Source organism: Atractosteus spatula, chromosome 1, assembly GCF_055471065.1.
Source record: "Atractosteus spatula isolate fAtrSpa1 chromosome 1, fAtrSpa1.hap1, whole genome shotgun sequence".
Lineage (NCBI taxonomy): Eukaryota > Metazoa > Chordata > Actinopteri > Semionotiformes > Lepisosteidae > Atractosteus > Atractosteus spatula.
The window spans coordinates 48,032,527-48,050,359 of record NC_142706.1 but is presented as its reverse complement, the minus strand read 5'-3'; the positions used below and the strand labels follow the sequence as shown (position 1 = coordinate 48,050,359).

At 35.9% G+C, this 17,833-nt stretch overlaps 1 protein-coding gene across 2 annotated transcripts in view; it reads left to right on the top strand.

The window, feature by feature from the left end:
- Positions 1-17,833, top strand: part of mllt3 (MLLT3 super elongation complex subunit) — a 108,589-nt gene that overhangs the window by 82,350 nt on the left and 8,406 nt on the right. Inside the window, exons 7-12 of one of the 2 annotated variants that reach the window (XM_088913244.1) lie at positions 4,562-4,640; positions 5,478-5,528; positions 7,349-7,487; positions 9,889-9,988; positions 10,451-10,522; positions 11,951-12,022. In XM_088913244.1, coding sequence (XP_088769370.1) covers positions 4,562-4,640; positions 5,478-5,528; positions 7,349-7,487; positions 9,889-9,988; positions 10,451-10,522; positions 11,951-12,022 — 513 coding nt within the window. The remainder of the gene's footprint in view (positions 1-4,561; positions 4,641-5,477; positions 5,529-7,348; positions 7,488-9,888; positions 9,989-10,450; positions 10,523-11,950; positions 12,023-17,833) is intronic. The other variant, XM_088913253.1, reaches the window with a different exon arrangement.

The following is a 17,833-nucleotide window of genomic DNA, read 5'->3' as shown; positions in this document are numbered from 1 at the left end:
CTCAAGCTGTGGTGACAGGCATAAAGAAGGGTCTCATAAACGTAAACGATGTTAAATGATAGTCATTTTGTATTCCCATGCTACCGCAGTGTTAAGCCAAAAATAGGAAGAAAGAAGACAACATTCAAATTTAAGGCCTGCTGAACTTGATAGAAGTTAAGAAATAAAGGCTATTGTTTAGGTTCTTGGTTTTACAAGCATCGTCTGTGCTGGACTTGCTGATTTGTGGAGATGGACTTGTAATTTGTGACAGGACATCTGACCATGTGTTTGCTGTCAGCCAGACACCCAGGCAGACAAACAGGCTGTAAATCGCGCAAAAAAACATCAAAGTGCTCCACATTTCCCCAGGACTCTACAGGCTGTATTTTGCCTGTTTACCACCCTAGTTGCAGTGCTCTTTTGAGCTTTTAGTGTTGTCTTCTCTAGCCCGGAGAGGAACACATTCCCAGAGAAAACCACACAACAAACCATGTGTGGGCTTCAGTAGACTAAAGGGGGAATTTTTAAATTGCCCCAATTCCCAATTAAAATCAGAAATTAGGCAATCTTATAAGAAGTTGAATCAGTTTATGATCATTGTGATTGTGAAGTTGTAGTTGTTCTGTAGAAAACTTTGCTGACACTTTATCTGTTATCTATTGTAAAGCCGGGAGAACTTGTAGATATCAGGCTTCTATTAAACCTTTTGAAATCTTAAGAAGGTATTTGGTTTTTGCAATAAAAGCAATTGACTGAAAACTGAATTGTTTATTGCACAACTCCATTTGTGCTGCCTGTACTTTGTTTGCTTTTGAAATATATTTTAATCCTCAGTATTCAGATCTTTTTAAAATGTATTTTACTTGGATTTTGCAAGGTTCTGCTTATCAGCTGATTTTTTTTCCTATCCAATTATAAATCTCCAGTAGCATAATTCATTTAGTTTACATTACAAATTCTTAGGGGAACTATAAATTTTTAGTATTGCTGCCCTGTTAAACAAAGAAGGTCATCTGAGAAGAATGTAAACAAATTAATTCAGATTAACTTTAATAGTTTCTAAAAGTTTCTCTCTGGGATGTTATCCAAAAAGGATTAACTTAATAGTAGTTCTTACATTGCGGGAACCATTTGGAATTTCACCATAGCTTCAAATTTGAATTTGAAGAAAACTACAAGAAACCAATGGAAATAAATGTGATATCAAGAAACTCAAGGAGGCAACAAACCTCAGAAATCCGTAGGTAGACCTAGCTTCATTTGCCCATTGGTATTCAATTTTAAATTGATCAGTCTTACAGGACAATCCGAGGGCAACATTTCCTCCTGTTTTTCAACTGAAATAAAACTAATTTCTATTTGTTATTTAATTTTCTATTTAAGAACAGAAAATGGGTAGTCTGCAGAAATTTACTTGTAGTTGCTTTTGTCTTTAAATTTGGATTTAATTTAATTTAATCTACAAGACATATATTTACTATAACATTTACACTATAACATTGTCATACTGGAATTGAGTCACACGAAGAAAACCCATCAGCATGTAATTGTGGCATTACATTTTATTTTACAATGGATTTAATATTTGTGTTGGACAATGTTTTCAGAAATGATTTTGCCACAGGTGACGGTGGACAGCTGAAATTGAAGCTGTTTAAAACTGTATGCACCCCAAACATTTGGACTAAAATTATGAATGCATCAAACACAAAGTTTGACTATGTATGAAAAAAAACTTACTCTTTAATATGATATAAATATGATTTAACATGGAAGATTCCAGAGGTAGTCACTGTGATTCTGGCCTTTGACATAATGTGATAATTTAGGAAGTATGCATGCAACCACAATGTTTACTGTGTTGTCCGGCTATTGCTGAAGGGAACAGACCTTCCAATGAAGTTACAATGGGCAGCCTGGAGAGATAGACCCTTCTAGTCATAAATCCCCAGACCCGGTTGTCTTCTGAGAGCAATGGATGGTTTGCAGGCATAGTAACTTGCAAGGTCAGAAAATGAGTCAAACAGGATGGAGGTGTACAGGTCTCTCAGTGATAATTTTGGTGTGGCTCTGGGGGGAGGGGGTCTCATTACACAAAGTCCTTCGAATTTCAGGGCCATGAAATCTCTGTGTATAACCAGGGGATAAGAGAAGAAAAGTCTGAATGAAAAGGCTGTAAATACCAGAGCCCCAGGGATAGCAGCCTGTAAAACTGTCAGGAATTGCTCTTTAGTGCCAGCAACTGCCTTTAATCTCCTGACTGTAGTATGCCTTAATTCAGAAAACACTTTAAAAATGCTTCACTTCTAACTGAAACTAATTTAAAATAGAAATGAATCTGCTTTATTATTGAAACGCTAGGCTGTGACATAGTCCAGGTGTCTACTATGAATTGTGGTGTTTCATACTGCACATTTCTAATCTTAGTAAGGGATAAAGTGCATTTGAAAATCCACTGATAATTTTCTCTAATTTTATAATTTTTGTTTCAACTTCATTTTAATATTTTTCCTACATGTGTGACGTTCTAAAACATTTTAACTGAATGATTTATGGATCCTTCCAGCAAACTACAGGAAACTTGAACACTCATGCTCTGTAACATGAAGTTAAGCTTCAGTAAGATAGAAAAGATTTGTATGGAGTTGTAGATGATAAAAATAAACTTTTTTAATGGACTGTTTTCAGAAGAAAATCGGGTGTTGAAACATTTGGTGAGCAATATGTAATATGTAAAATGTTTTTCTTTTTACATTCATTTGTGGCACCGTAATTTGTTTAAATCCACCTTGTTGTTAGAAATCAGGATTCTCTTGTAGTTCTTTGGGCCCTTAAAAATTTGCATAATCAAAATGTTGAAATAGAAATTCACTTTTCCTAGGTTTTATAAGCATGTCAAATCTTTTTGCTGATCAAGTAGTTTTGGTACATTGGGTGCATGTACAGTGAAAATATTTTTTATGGGTTGTTGTACAGATCTGTTTCTTAGTGGTATCATAGACTTATTTATGCAACTGTTACCCTTGAACTTTCTTTATGTGGATCTACCAAGATCTGTGGTTTAATTTGGACTTGGAGCTTAATCAAGAATGTCGCTTGGTTTCTGTTCTCCTTTGAGGTCAGAATAAATCTCATCTGGCACTTATTCCTAAGGGAATGTTTTACTCTGCACTAGAGCCATATCACACCAATTGTTTTTAATAGATATCAAACAGTAACAAACTGTCAGAGTTTGGGGTGCACCGTAAATCTTAAGATTCATCACATAGCCCTGCAGGAAGAGAAATGGTCAAAGTTTTTTTGTGAGAACTTAGTTCCATTCTAATCCCACAGTTTATTTAAAATGCTTGTACATCTTGCTTTATACTTCACCTAAAACGGCACATTTTGGTACAGGTTTTTGTAATACAACTTTTTGGCCATGGCACTAAAATTGCCAGTAATTTGAAGTGAACAGATGTTCAGAGGGTTTTGGATGTCTCTCGCCGTGAAAAGAAAAGGAACCTGAATAATGCAGAAGACAGCATTGTGTAAATTGCACACTGGGGTAGTAAGGCTCTGTAAATCACTGTTCATTAGGAGGGTAGAGAAGATTGATTTATTGAAGGAAGCAACTGTTAAGACCATCAAAGCTGTCTCCATGGAAGAGGGGCTTCAGATAATGGTGTAGTTTATGATCCAAGGAAATTTGTTCCCTTTCAGGGACACTCAGCAGAATAGTTTACAATTATTTTTTGTCACTTCATCATAGCATTGTGATTTAAGGGCTTTAAAATTCAAGCACCCAGAAGGATGGTCAAGGTTTCACGGTAAACTAACAAAATGAGTTCTGTGTTTTTTTTTTAAACAATGGATCATTCCTTTAATGGTGGGCCAAGTACCAAAGTTTAAATATGCAGAAGAGTTAGTCTTCTATAGGCATGTTATCAGGCTTTTCGGTAAATAAGCATTTTTCTTTCATTTTTAGAGGAGTTCACGCCTTCAAAATATTGTAATTCTGAGTTTCACCATATTTAAAAGGTTACTTTGTTTCATTACCTATCAGGAAACAGAAAGTATGTTATGCATAATCATTTATGGTTTTGCAAGTGCCAATTTCTATTAAATATGGAGTACCAAGTGTTTATATTTAATGCTGCCTAATATGTGATTATCTGCTTTGTGTATTGAAATTTTTCAAATCAGAAGTGAGGGGTTAAAACCATCATGTCAGAGGTTGGGAATGTCAGTCTGCATCCTATAGGACCCAGTTTATGGTTGGTTTGGGGCTGTTGTGTTTTCTTCAGTGTGAAATCTGCCTCATTTCCAAGCTGTAGATAGCCTTATTTCCCCAATTAGCCCTTTGAGAAGTGTGCCATCTACTCTATGCAGACTGTTCAGTGTGGTGGAACTTCTCAGCTGGGCTTCCTCTTCGGAAGATGCTTCTTCCCTGAGAATTGCCACATGGGAAAAGTTCCATGAATGGAGAAGCTTTGAAGTTGATGTCTGGAAAGCTGGGTTCCCTGACATCTGGGTAAAAGCAGGAAAGAACTTTTCACTAACCCTTTCTTTTTTTATTATTTTCCTTCTTTTGTCACAGTCTGAGCAGCCCAGCCCGGCAAGCTCCAGTTCCAGTTCCAGCTCTAGCTCCGGGTTCGTCCCAGTTCAGAAAAGACAAGGTAGTGTTTATAAATGACAGTCCTCCTGATTTTCAAAATAGGAGAGTGTTTCAAACTTGACTTCTCATTTTTAATCATATTGTGTATTTTCATTTTTTATATGAATTTCTTTAAAAATATTGAAAATAAACATGATTCCCCAAAACACAATTTTGTCACAGTAACGGTCAGTTATGGACTGTAACCAGATTGCCTGTGAAATGAAAGCATGATCTGCAGAGTGGAACGCACTAAATAGAATGCAACACTATAATGTCTTGTGGGGAAAAAAAGGGGTATCTTTTTAATTCAATTTGGATTTACATTTGGATTCATATGTTTACCAATCTGGTTTACAAATCCATCTTTAGGTCATTTAGAATCCTAACAAACTAAATAGTTAACATCAAAAATAATATCTTTAAGAAAAAGTTAAAATTTTGAACAAACTCTGCAAATGGTCCAGTCTAACTGATGTATTTCAAATGGATTCATTTGTTGATTGCATAAATATTTGAAGATGTTTAAGAATTAGGCATTTTGTATCGCAATATTTTCACTTAAACTGATGCATCTCAGCCATTCTTCTACATGTAATTCAAGAAAAAGAGTAGCTTAATTTGTACATACACACTTGAAAGTCATATACAATACATGGTTAAAACGTTGTTGGTCATCTACAGTATATTTCAGTGTATTCTGTTGTGTATGGTTTTCCTAATGGCATCTCATTTTGGTACTTAAAAGTAAAAGTGTTGTTTATCAATTGTTTCAGTAATAAAATCCTGGAGTGCCTGTATCTCTGCTCAGCAGTTTTATTGTGGGGAAAAAATAAACTATTTTTTTTCATGACCACAGTGCCTGACGTGTGCAGGAAGGTTGTAGCTGTTCCTGCGACAGCCCACACAGGTAAAAAAAAATCCATAACATTTGATAGGGGGTGCTCACTGCAGCAGTCAGTAAAGATTCACATCTTTTACCCATCTTCATCTGAAACCAGACAAATTCTTGCAAAAGTCCATCTACAGTAAATTTTTTAAACTGGCTGATGCCTGGTTTCAGCACTGTACAAGTAATCCATTTGAAGTATATATCAGTTATGATGGTACACTGACACCTGCTTTATGTATTGCTTTGAACAATTGTGAACTATGTGAGAATATAACATTTCATGCTATAAAATGATTTGATTATGTGCCTGTTATTCTTTTAACACTTTATCGCCTGTCGAAAAAGAATCTATTTCCGCCCGGTATGATGTCCCCTCAAAAATTCTGTAATATCTCTGGAAGTATTTACAGTAGAAGCCTGGCTTATGGCTTAAATTAAAGCTAGCCCCTTGGGCTTGAAAGTTTGAATCTCACTCTAAAATCTTTTCCTCTGTTTTGCAATGAATCTGATCACATATAAGAAAATAAAGCTTACAAGCATTTAGCTTGTGTAGCAGTTAGAAACCCAATGAGTTTAAAAATCTGAGGATCTCATACAACTGCTTCTTGAAAGAAGCCTGACTGTCACTTGAACAATGTGGTTGGGTAGCATGTTCCAGACTCCCACAACACTTTATGTAAAAAGTGCCTCGTTCTCTATTTTAAATGCACTTCCACTTGTGTCCTTTGGCTCATGTTTCACTGCTAATTCTAAAGAATTCTAATGAGTTGACTTAATCAATGCCCTTGAGGATTTTGAATACTTGGATCAAGTCCCTTCGTATTTTTCCCTTTTCAAGGCTAAAAATATTCATTTCTTTTATCTTGTTAGTTTAGGATATGCATTTAACCCTAGTAATGAATCTAATTCCCCTGAACTACTTCCAGAACAGCCATATATTTTTGTAACATTGTGACTAAAATTGTACACTATTTTAAACACTGTGTAGCTAATGCATTGTAACAAATGTAACATTAACTACTGTATATTCTAACACTTTTGCCTCTGTTATTGCTTATCTACATCTTAAATGCCTGCCTTACTCATTGATAGCTGACTTGTGTTACACCTTATCTGTTTGTTTTTGGTACCTGCACATAATACTCTCCTTTTGTGGACATTAAATGTCATGTGCCAGGTGTTTGTTCAGTCTTGAATTATTTGTTTATATTGCAGCTTCAACAGTGTCTGCTAATCCTGCTCATTTGGTATTGAAAGCAAACATACAAAAATCTAGATCATTGCTATAACTACCAGAGTAGTTGTCCTAATACAGATCCTTATAGTTCTCCCCTAATTTTATTACCCCAGTGTGAATTTACCTATACTCCACTTTCTATCCGTTAATTATTCTTAATCCAAAAACATGCATCACCTTGAAACTCTACTGTCAGCAAGTTAAGAGTTCATCTTTTATAAGAAATCTTTTCAAAGGCCTACTGAAAATCTAAGTATACCTTATCATATGCACTGCTTTTATCCCTTTTTGCTGTTAGAAACAGAAGTAAAAAAGCATTCCTTGCTTATCAAAAAGCATTGAGTACAGGAATGTTCATGAACATGGATCTATAGCAAAACTGTATCAAGGCTGATCACAGAATATTTATATTGAGGTTGTTTGAAACAAAAGAATAATTATTGTATTAAAAATCATGCATATAGAGAATAATAAACGGTATGAATACACCAATGATAATCTTTTTTTTTTCAGGTCTTCTCTTTTCATGTTTCTGGGTCAGCCTTACTTTAAGTCCTTTAATTTCTTGAATTACTGAATTAGAAAATCCTTTCTTTGGCAGTCTTGGGTCCATTGAGGTCAATAATGCAAGATCTTCATTCAGATGACAATGAAGAGGATTCAGAAGAGGAGGAGGATAATGAAAATGACTCTGATATGGAGCGGCCAGCACACACACACATGATGCACAGACATCGCAGGTCAGGGTCTACTTTCACATTCTTAGGGTCCTCAAATCATGGGCTGTAAAATTGGGTGCAGCTGATTTTCATTATGGATTATTAAAAATGAAGATCATGCTTTTAGCTGAATTGATACATTTTATTTAGAGTGTGTGGTATAATAGTCTTTTACATTGACTTTCCTGTTGAAGGATTTGTGAGTTTGAAAGTTGGTGAACTCTTAGGATATGGATGGACATGAACACTTTACTGGTCATGTAGGCCTCTTTCCACAAACCAAAACCTTGAAGATTTTAAGTGTGGCCATGCTGTCATTAGCACCACTGCAACAGTAAACTAGTCTATAATTATAAAATGGGTTTAGTGTGACAATGATATCATATATCATTTCTACCCCTTCCTAATTAAATTTAAATGTGGTAGTATGCATGTCTAAATTCTGTGCTTTTTTAAAAATAATGTAGCACAGTTTGATTTTAAAGACCCACTGTCAGCTTGGGCCTGATATATTATAAACTTGGCTCAAATCTGCGTAACGAGCATCTTATTAACTTCCAACCCAACCCGCTTAAAAGCCGTGACCTGACTGACACACAAACAAAAACTTACATAAGATCATACATCATTTTTGCAGTTTTCCCAGGAAAGGAGCACTCTGTGCTAACAGAAGCAATTATAGCATAGCCTGTGTTTCCAGAAGTGCTCTTTCTTGTGTAAGAATGATGTATAGTATGAGGACTTCATTTGTTCTTTTTGTAATGGCATTACTAATATAATTTTTGTTCTGTGGGTTATTTTATACAGGTGAATTTGACGTCATTAAAATAATGGCCAGATCAAATAGCCTTTTGGCAAATCATAATCAGTAGAGACACCACTAAATGAGGCATTGCTGCACTGTTACAAAGTAGTGACAATTATGTTTAAACAAAACCATAAACCCATTTCCTAAATTTTGCTAGTTACTGTGTAGACGGAGAATGTCCTCTGTTTCTGGTTTCAGCTGACTCCTTCTTTCTTGTAAAACAAATCCTGCCATTGAAAAATCTTTCAGTCAGCGTACTGGTTGCCAAAATTGATAAGACGAAGCAAGTTATTTAAGCCAGGCAGGGGAACACAAGAGTTCTTTCCAAAAAGATAGGAGATCAAACTCTTTATCTTTGCTTGCTTTCGGAATACAATTACATTCATTTGAAAGCAAAATTGTCATCACTAGAATTCACAACATCTTCTAAACCATTTGCTGAGGACATTTCTCTAAGTCTCAGACTTTTCTGGTGTCAAGATGGCTATAAGTTTCTTGGCTGAAGACGATCTCTTCAGGCAGGCTTTGTCCTGGAGGGCAGACGAGTAGAGCGGTTCAGCTGTGTCATATCTGTTAGAGTGGTCATAATATTAGTGCTTCCAGTCTGTCAATTTGTACACAAAACTCTGTCATCATCCATTTGTCATCAAGCAGTGTAGAAGAATAAACGCAATGCCCACAAGCACCAACTTAATTCAACAGATTTTACATTTTCAGAGACATACTTCTGTGCCTAGTTTGCTTAAGATTCCCTGTTGTTTTTGGGAGTGGTGGAACAGTGGACGTGTTAAACTTACCCTTTTGAGCAAAATAGCTGCCTATACCTCCAGCCATTGGAACAGAGCTACACTTGTGTTTCCAGAGGACTGGCCTTCTAATTTCATTGCTGTCACAGAGGAAAAATAGGTTGACACATTGGGCTGGCAAATAATCCACTTAGTCAATTATAATTGTTTTCATTTGTGATTAATCCAAAATATTTCCACTTCCAATTTTCCATTTGAGCTGCATTTGTTATATTTGCCCTGGTCTATCTTTACATTGATCTCGCCCTCTTCCATTTTAATCAGCTACTGTAAGGCTAGCTGTTGCTTATGTGGTATGTAAGATGTGTGCCAATGAGTTAGGAGCAAAATATTAAGAATACGGGAGAGTCATTGAACTGTGATCCTTTTTTATGTAAACGTTTCAGAGCGGTGCTGGTACTATTTCTGCAATATTCAGAGTGTTTTATGAGTTGTTGAACACCTTGTGGGTTATTGCAAATGTCCATGATTTCCAATGAAGCAAGTGAGCTGGTTTCTGTCCACTTCATGGCAAATCAGTTGCTGACCAGTCTTCTAACATCAGAAACAGTAATTGTTTCCATACCCTATATACAGGCTTTAATTGTATATGTTGAGGTTATAGGACTTCAACAGGGGTATTGCTATTTCTGTTAGAGGGCCACCAGCTATTGGCATTTAGTGAGAGGGCAGAACCATTTTTTAAAATTAAAATGGCTTTTATCAACTTTAGAAATGTCATATATCTTTTTTTGTTGGAGTTATAACTGTGCATCTCAATGGAAATCTTTACTACGAGATGGTGCCCTTAACTTTGTTGCTTCTGCAGGGTAAGTTTAAGTGATGGCAGCGACAGCGAGAACAGCTCTGCTTCTTCACCTCCTCCCCGCAGTGACCCCCCACCTTTACTGAAGACCAGCAATAACCAGGTAAGAGAGAGACATGCTGTCTGCTCTCAATACCTGTGCTGCCTACCTTCAGTTCACCTTTACCTTCAGTTTTGTTAATGTTTTGGAAATGCTTACATTAAATTTAGATTTAGACATTGAAATTATGTACATGTTAATATTGAAGCCGACTGGTAAAAAATATATATAATTTCAGAGTAAAAACAGAAATACATTTTCGTTTATTACATATTTATTTTTGTATTATTATGACATCTCATTATACTGTTGAATACAGCTGCAAAAAACAAGTAACTACAGTACTTTGGATACAGCCTCTAGACTTATTCCTGAGGTGTTTTGAAAACTTGAACAAATTATGTAAAAATATATGCACTTCACATGTAAAACAGTTTTCTGTTAAGTAATATTTGAGAAAACATATCACTTTGCATAAGTTGTTAATTGATAGATTCCATTACTTAATTTAATCCTCTTTTGCAGATTCTTGAAGTAAAAAGTCCAATAAAGCAAACGAAACCAGAAAAAAACATTAAAAATGGGGACTGTGACAAGGTAAGTCTTGGCCTTTTCTTTGCCATTGTGCACAGTAATTTTCTATTTATTTTGAAGCAGCAGCTTTAGAATGTCAAATGTTCAGTATTGGTATTGATAAAATTCATATAACAGTTTGGAAGAACGGTTTTTATATAATTAAGAAATTGTTTCAATGACACAATATGAAGACTATTAGCACTTTCAGAATTTTGGTATTGTTTCCAGTGATACAATGACATGTACAGTTTTTTTAAGGTCGATTTTAACAGTCTTTTATTGTGACGAATAAATAATTTACACAATGGCCTGGTTGTGTACAGTGGGAATATGTGCCCAACAGCTTTTTGAAGGTGAAAATCAGTTTCAGGGAAAGGTTTGTAAACCTAATTGTCCGTGATTTACATTAGTATTGTACGTAAGCTCTTTCAAATGTTCCAGTGTACCTGTTCCTGTCTTTGCCCACGCCCTCATTTTCCTATCCCAAGCAACAGTTAAGTGAGGCATTTCAGTTAGATGTATAGCAAAATGTTTACTTTTCCTTGCCACAGAATTCATGGCATATTGGCGTCATTCAGCTGGTACTTGATTATTTTTTTATCTCTGCCTAACAAAGATGACATTGTTGGGGGGGGAAAAAGAGAGCCACTACCTGAAATTTGTCATACTCAGAGGAAAAGAACTGAATCTATTAAGCTACCCCCCCCAAAAAAAACCTGGTGAGGAACTAGCAATAGGAACTAGTGGTATAGGATATTAGAGGAGTATAAAATAGAAATGAAGTCTAGGGGCTTTTTACTAGTTTAAATACAGTGGTCAAGCCTGTCTGAGCTTGCTGTGGATGCTGATTCATCAAGATCCTTTAGCATGTGGCTTGATGAATTTCCTGGCTCAATAAACAGTTAGAAAGCAGTGGATCAAAAGTTAATACTTACATTGCCTTTTGTATCATTTTGCAGTATGCTGTATTCCTGTTCAAAGTAATGTTACTAAGCTACAGACCTTTTCACTTTATTAAGAAACATATGTTAAAGTTTACGTGTAATATGGAGTCTGTGGAGTTTACCGAAATCCTCACTTGTTACTTTTTAAATTCCTTCTATGACCCTGGGCTTTTAAGCAGTTTGTAGGTGATTCTTGTGAATCAAGGTCTCTTTTAGATCATAGATCCATATTTGCCAAATTTAATTTAAAGTATCTTAATTTGAACAGAATAGTATTAAAGGGTTAAGATTGTGGTTTATTAATTTTCATAATTTTTCAAGGTTTACAAATATTGTCTTAAAGAGCGCTCCTGGGACAAGCAAGGCACCTGTTGAGTCTTAGGCTGTCTTATTGGATATGAGCTCATGCAGTTTGATCGCCTATGTTCTTTTTGAGCTATCAGCAATCAATTGTTCATTAAATCTAACTGTTCACTGTTGCATTCCATTAATGTGATTTTTGCAGGCCTATCTGGATGAGTTAGTTGAACTACACAGAAGGCTGATGACATTGAGGGAGAGACATATACTGCAGCAGGTAGGAATCATACTTCCAAATTGCTCTGAAATGAATGAACTGCTCAATTGATACAATTTTCAGAATTGCCTTTTAGAATGTTTTGGGACATGGTAAGCAGTGCATTGTTAAAGCAATGTTGTTGGTGTCAATGGTGTTGGTGTTGGGGAAAAATAAAGCAATGTAATAGTGATAGTTTATCTTACGGATTACCTAGTGGTTAACTGCCCTAGGGTAGTAATAGCTTTCTTCTAGGTATTTGTGTTCACTCCCACCTCCCAAAGATGCTTTGCTAAATTGATTTGCTATGCAACATTGGCTGTCCTCTGAGGTCTAGAAGTGGAGATCCTTCCTTAATGAAAACGGGGTGTATCTCGGCTCCACCATAATGTAGCTGGGATAAAAGTTCAGGTGAAGAAGAATAGTTTGATGGCTTATCTCATTCAAACCTACACTGACAAATACAGCAGTACAATCATCCCTTGTTTTAGAAATAATCATTTTACAAAACTATGCTACATGTAAATTGATACCCATTGATCTGTATGCAAACATTTTTGCCAAAAATACCCCTTTGTTAGCGAGCAGCCTTTGGTAAGTATTGAATGCCTGAGAAACTGGATCCAAAACCGCGTCTTTCATTATCAAAAATCTCCCACTTCGTCCATGTAATTTGTAGTGTTTCTGTGACGTACTCTTGTGATTATGTATGAATTTTACAAAGCAAATTTCCAATCTCATAATGCAATAAAATAAGTAGTTATATGAATCAAATGGACCCAAGAAAACAAAAAAGTTTCTTTAGGTGATGTGGCAGAAGCAAAGAGCACAGTTTTGGTGGCAACTAAATTGGAGAAAATTAAAAGAATTGGCAATAACCAACAATCCAAGGACATTTGTACTTCAGTGAACTTGGCTGCATCCACAATTGGTATCATCATTTTCAGATTTTCGCTCTATTAAAACCTTAATTGAAACATTCTGTTAAGGAAAATACTATTAATTTCTTGGCATTTATTTTTTTATACTTTTGTTTAGTAATTTAAATATTTTCCATTAATAAAACCTTAAGTAGTAACTACTGTACTTTACTGTTCACACTGAAAATTCAAGTTTTCTATTATATTAACTAGAGCTAAATGGGTAATTATCATAAGTATTGTTGTTATTTTAATTATTATACTATTCTAAATGATGTGAAAATTGTTGGGATTTGTGTGACTCTAGAACCAGAGGCTTTTTCATGTAAAGTGATGTTTTCATTTTCAGTTTTCGAATTTTATCTTACAGTTTTCATGGAATGAATGTTCATAAATTGATGGATTTCCTGTACTTATTTTAGAACAAAAGTCACTTTGTAAGCCCTTCGGAAAGCATGGAACTAAGTGCTGAAGTTTTGTATAAACAATTAGGTTTGTCAGGCGTGTTGTATTTCAGATGGAAATGAGGCATTTTTAGAAGATGTGTGGGATAAAACTGGACATGCACACTGGCTCAGTACTGCTGTCTCAGAAACCATTTACAGTTACAAATAGAAGGAATATGATGTGAATCATTGATGGTAAACCTTTTGACATTATCTGAGGAGGGGTGAATACCAGATCAGTTAGCCTCTGATACAGTCTGAGAGATGCTGGGCGAAGTAAAATGAGCTGGAGTCCTTCTCTTAGAAGACAGCACCTGAGGGAATGTGGTTAGAGGACCTCCCTTTCTCCAGGCTACCTACTAAGAGATAGCCTTGACTAGCCTATTCTTGAAGTACCCAAACATAAAAGCATTAGTAGATACAAGGATAACCTCTGCTCAGCCCTCCAGTACCCACTGCATTCTTTCTTTGACTTATACAAGACAAGGCTACTGCCTTTACATAAGTGCATGTTTTTCTATAATGATGATTTTTTATTTCATTGCAGTATATCCAGGTGAGCTAAATGCTTATTATTTCAGTCCTTACTTGGCACTTGTATACCTTCTACCTATAAACTGTTCAATAAAATTAGAAATCGGACTTAATGTACTGATTCTTCCAAGTGCAAAAAGACACTAGTACCATTCAGAAGTTTCAAAGTAAAACACATGCTTTTTAATTTTTGCACATTGTGTTAAATGGTACTACTGCACTTTTGCTAATGTTGCATTTGCTTAGTCCTTTTTTAAAATGAGTGGAATGCAGTTGAAGATTTATATAGACCTGTTTAACTAATAAAAGGCTACATTTAACCCTAATGTGTGGTAACTGTATCAGAAAGTCACACTTCTCTGATTTATCTTTTAAAAAATCAGTTGCATATTCCAGTTCTTGTTTTTTGAATGGAATTCCCTTTGTGCCTTTGGTAAAATCTAAGCAATCTTGAAAGGAGGCTTGGGAATTTGCCACATGTGCTAAGAATTGAGAGAGTAGAATTGAAAAGGCACCAGAAATTCTGTGGGGATTTGCAAACCAGGGAGGTTGACTCTTCTGTGTTTGACAGGAGTATTAGCATTCTGTTTTCCTGGGTTGAAGCTAGCTGGAAGTCACCACATACAGTACATACCCAATAAGAGATTAAGGAAGAAACAAAAACAGCACATGCACAGCATACTAAAGTGTTCCACATGCATTTCATTCTGTAGGCCATGAAAGATGGAAACCATTAACATCAATTTTTTTAATTTTTTTTAGGAGACCGCAAATTGGAAAATTAGCTTATGTCATTGGGAAGCCTTTTTTGTAGATTGTTTGCCACAAGTGAAGAGTTTTTGTATTAAATGTGCAAAGGAAGCTGGGTGGTATTTACCCCCTGTATAAATGAAACATAAATAAGTGACAAAAAACAGGAATGGATTGTTTTTTGACCTGATATATCCATGCTAAAATTTAAGATGCAAACATTTTGTTGCTCAGAATATTAGCATGTGTTATCAAGCCATCTGAATTGTATCCTGGATGTCATAATACCCCTCTGGGTTTCCTAGTTTTTGGCCAAACTTAAGGAATTTTAAAAATGCTTTCCACATGGACACTTGCTTTGTAGTGTGAATAAAACCAGGTCAGTATGAGTGCTGCTACTATGAACCGGCTTCTTCAACCCAGACATTGTGGAGTCCTGATAATCAATTATATGTTTTGTATAAATGAATGAAAAAAATAACTATTACCGGACTGCATTGTTTTTTCTCCCAGGTGTAAAATGTACTTCAAATTAATGTAATTCTTAAATATTTTGTAACAAGCCCTATTATATCTACAATGAGCATGCTTTGAACTGTCATTTTTGTATGAGTGACCTCTTCTGCTGTAACTATAACATGATTCCTGTCTTCCCTTTCATTTTCACTTGTTTTTTCTTCTTTCAGTTTACTTTTGGGATGAATGTTTTGCTTACTATAATGCTAATTTTTAGCCTTTTGCCACAAAGTATCAAAGGCAAAAGGGGTGTGATTAGGTTCAGACATTGATTACATTTTTTGCTGTCACTTTTTGATTGATTGATCATTTATGACTGACTGTGAGACATGGGCAGTTGGGTAAGTGCTGAATCACATCAGTAAGAGAGTTGATTAGACTCAGGAGATGAGATGATTTAATTTGCTGAATGTCAAACTTGGTGAAAATCAAGAAAAGAATAAATATGCCCTACTTATCAAAGGAGAACACTTTTGTGTTGTTATGCTGGAGTAACACTGCAGGTGAATATGCAGCAGTGGAGCCTTGTCCTCTTAATGAATCATGGTTTTGTATAAAGCACCATTATGGACAATTACATTGAGTGTGGTGTGTGAAGATGCGCTCCTTTTTGTGTACAAAAGACCAATTGATGGGGATCTCTGGGCAGGAGTGGTTAGTCACTTGCAGAACTCTACTTGTAGTCATGACAACCTGACTGCACATTGATCCTGGGATCTCATCTGATGCCCTTCCCGGAGGCTCTTCCTGACATCATAACATTCCAGCAGGACAGTAAATGTCTTCATGCTGCTTGGCTCACAATGGTTTTCTTGTGAAGATGAGAATGTGACCGTTGCCAGACTAGAGTCCCGTTGAACATTTGTGGGATGAACTGGCACAGCACTGAACAATGAAATATATATCCAAATTCAGTTTGGACAGCACCTGGTGCAAAGCATGCATCACTGAAGCAATACAGCTTGCAGCAGACATATACTAAATCCCGTGATTTTAAAAGCAGACCTCCTCCCCTGTTAATCATAAATGTTAATCGGCACAATGAATTATCCTGTTCAATAAAACTTCAGTGTATCTGCTACTGAAAAAGGTAGTACTTTTTCTCATGAAAACCCTGTGAACTACTTGCGTTTATTAGTGATAAGTTTCCTTTGATGGTCAATATATTCTAACAAACCCTTGAGTAAAATGCTTTTTATACGAATGTATTACCTCCATAATAATTTCTTGTGAGCACTGAGGTTCAGACTTAGTGGAATATTCTACTGTATGTACAATGTACAAAATTTCTAGAGGACAAGGTAGTGAAGGGATATATTGCATTTTTCAATAGAGCTAAGCTTAAAAAACTAGGGTTGAAGTTGTCAAAACATTTAAGAAAGGAAACCGCTGTGAAAAAGGATTTGTAACTACAAGAAGAAATTAAAAATCAAGTGTAAAAGCTGTGCTGTGTGATTTTCCAAAGCATTGGAATCAAAATACAAGTTTGCTTATTTTTTAAATCACAGAATTTAAGCATATCATTTTAATAGTTCAGGTGGATAGCTGCGTCAGCATGCATAGGCTGCAAAGGAGCAAGTAATAGGTTTATTCCATGCTGAGAAGAGAAGAAAGAAAACACAATGTTTCGGCTGTGGAGCCTTCTTTAGATGACATATGAAGAAGGCTCCACTGCCGAAACATTGTGTTTTCTTTCTTCTCTTCTCAGCATGGAATAAACCTATTACTTGTCCATATCATTTTAATGTTTTATTTTAATTCATTATTAAAGATCTATAGATACACTGTTGGTATTGTGCCCATTTCAAATATTAGTTTCTGGTGATACTGTTTACTGATAATTCACTGTAGAATTTACTTCCAAAGCTATAGAAGTTATTAGCAGCAATCATGGGACAGTCAGTTGAGTTGGTAAAATACATGGTTAACCACTAGGAATAAATATATACTGTTGGTTAACTTTTTCACTAAAAAGTAAGATTTTAACTAGAGGGTACTATATAGACTACATTGTCTTTTTAATAAGAACAGGAAAGTTACAATGATCAAGTGCCCTTTGGTCCATCTAGATCCTTAGGTTGCTACTCAATTATTAAACCAATGGCTTCAATAACATGGCTGCTTATCTTGTTCTATGCTCCCACAGGACTGTCAGGTTGACTTTGTCATTGCCTGTGAGGATTTTGAATACTTGAATCGGGTCAACTTGTCTTCTCTTCTCTGTTCAATTGTCCGTCATTGGAGGACATTCCTTTAATTCCTGGGGTGTTCTGGTCGCACTTTTAAGTTTTCAGATATTTAGAATGCCCGGTTATTTTTGTTATACCATTCGATTGGGAACTACCAGTTGTGTAGGGTTTTTTTTAAGTTTCCGGCTCACAGCTACAAGCCTCACCCACCTGTGAGAGAAAGTGGTGGTGGCACTTAGGCCACTACCTGGGGAATACAGCTCATAGTCAGCTAATGACATGACTCAAGCTCAAACCTGCAATCATCGAGATCAGCCTGCACTCGGGTAGCACCTTTACAGGTTAAACTACTCCGTGTGGTTAGATCGCGTGGCTTTACAGGTTGAAACTTCTGTGTGCTCTTCTCTGGATTGATTTCCAACTAACAGTTGTAACATGGTGATCACACTTGTACACAACAGTCTAAACTGCATTGTG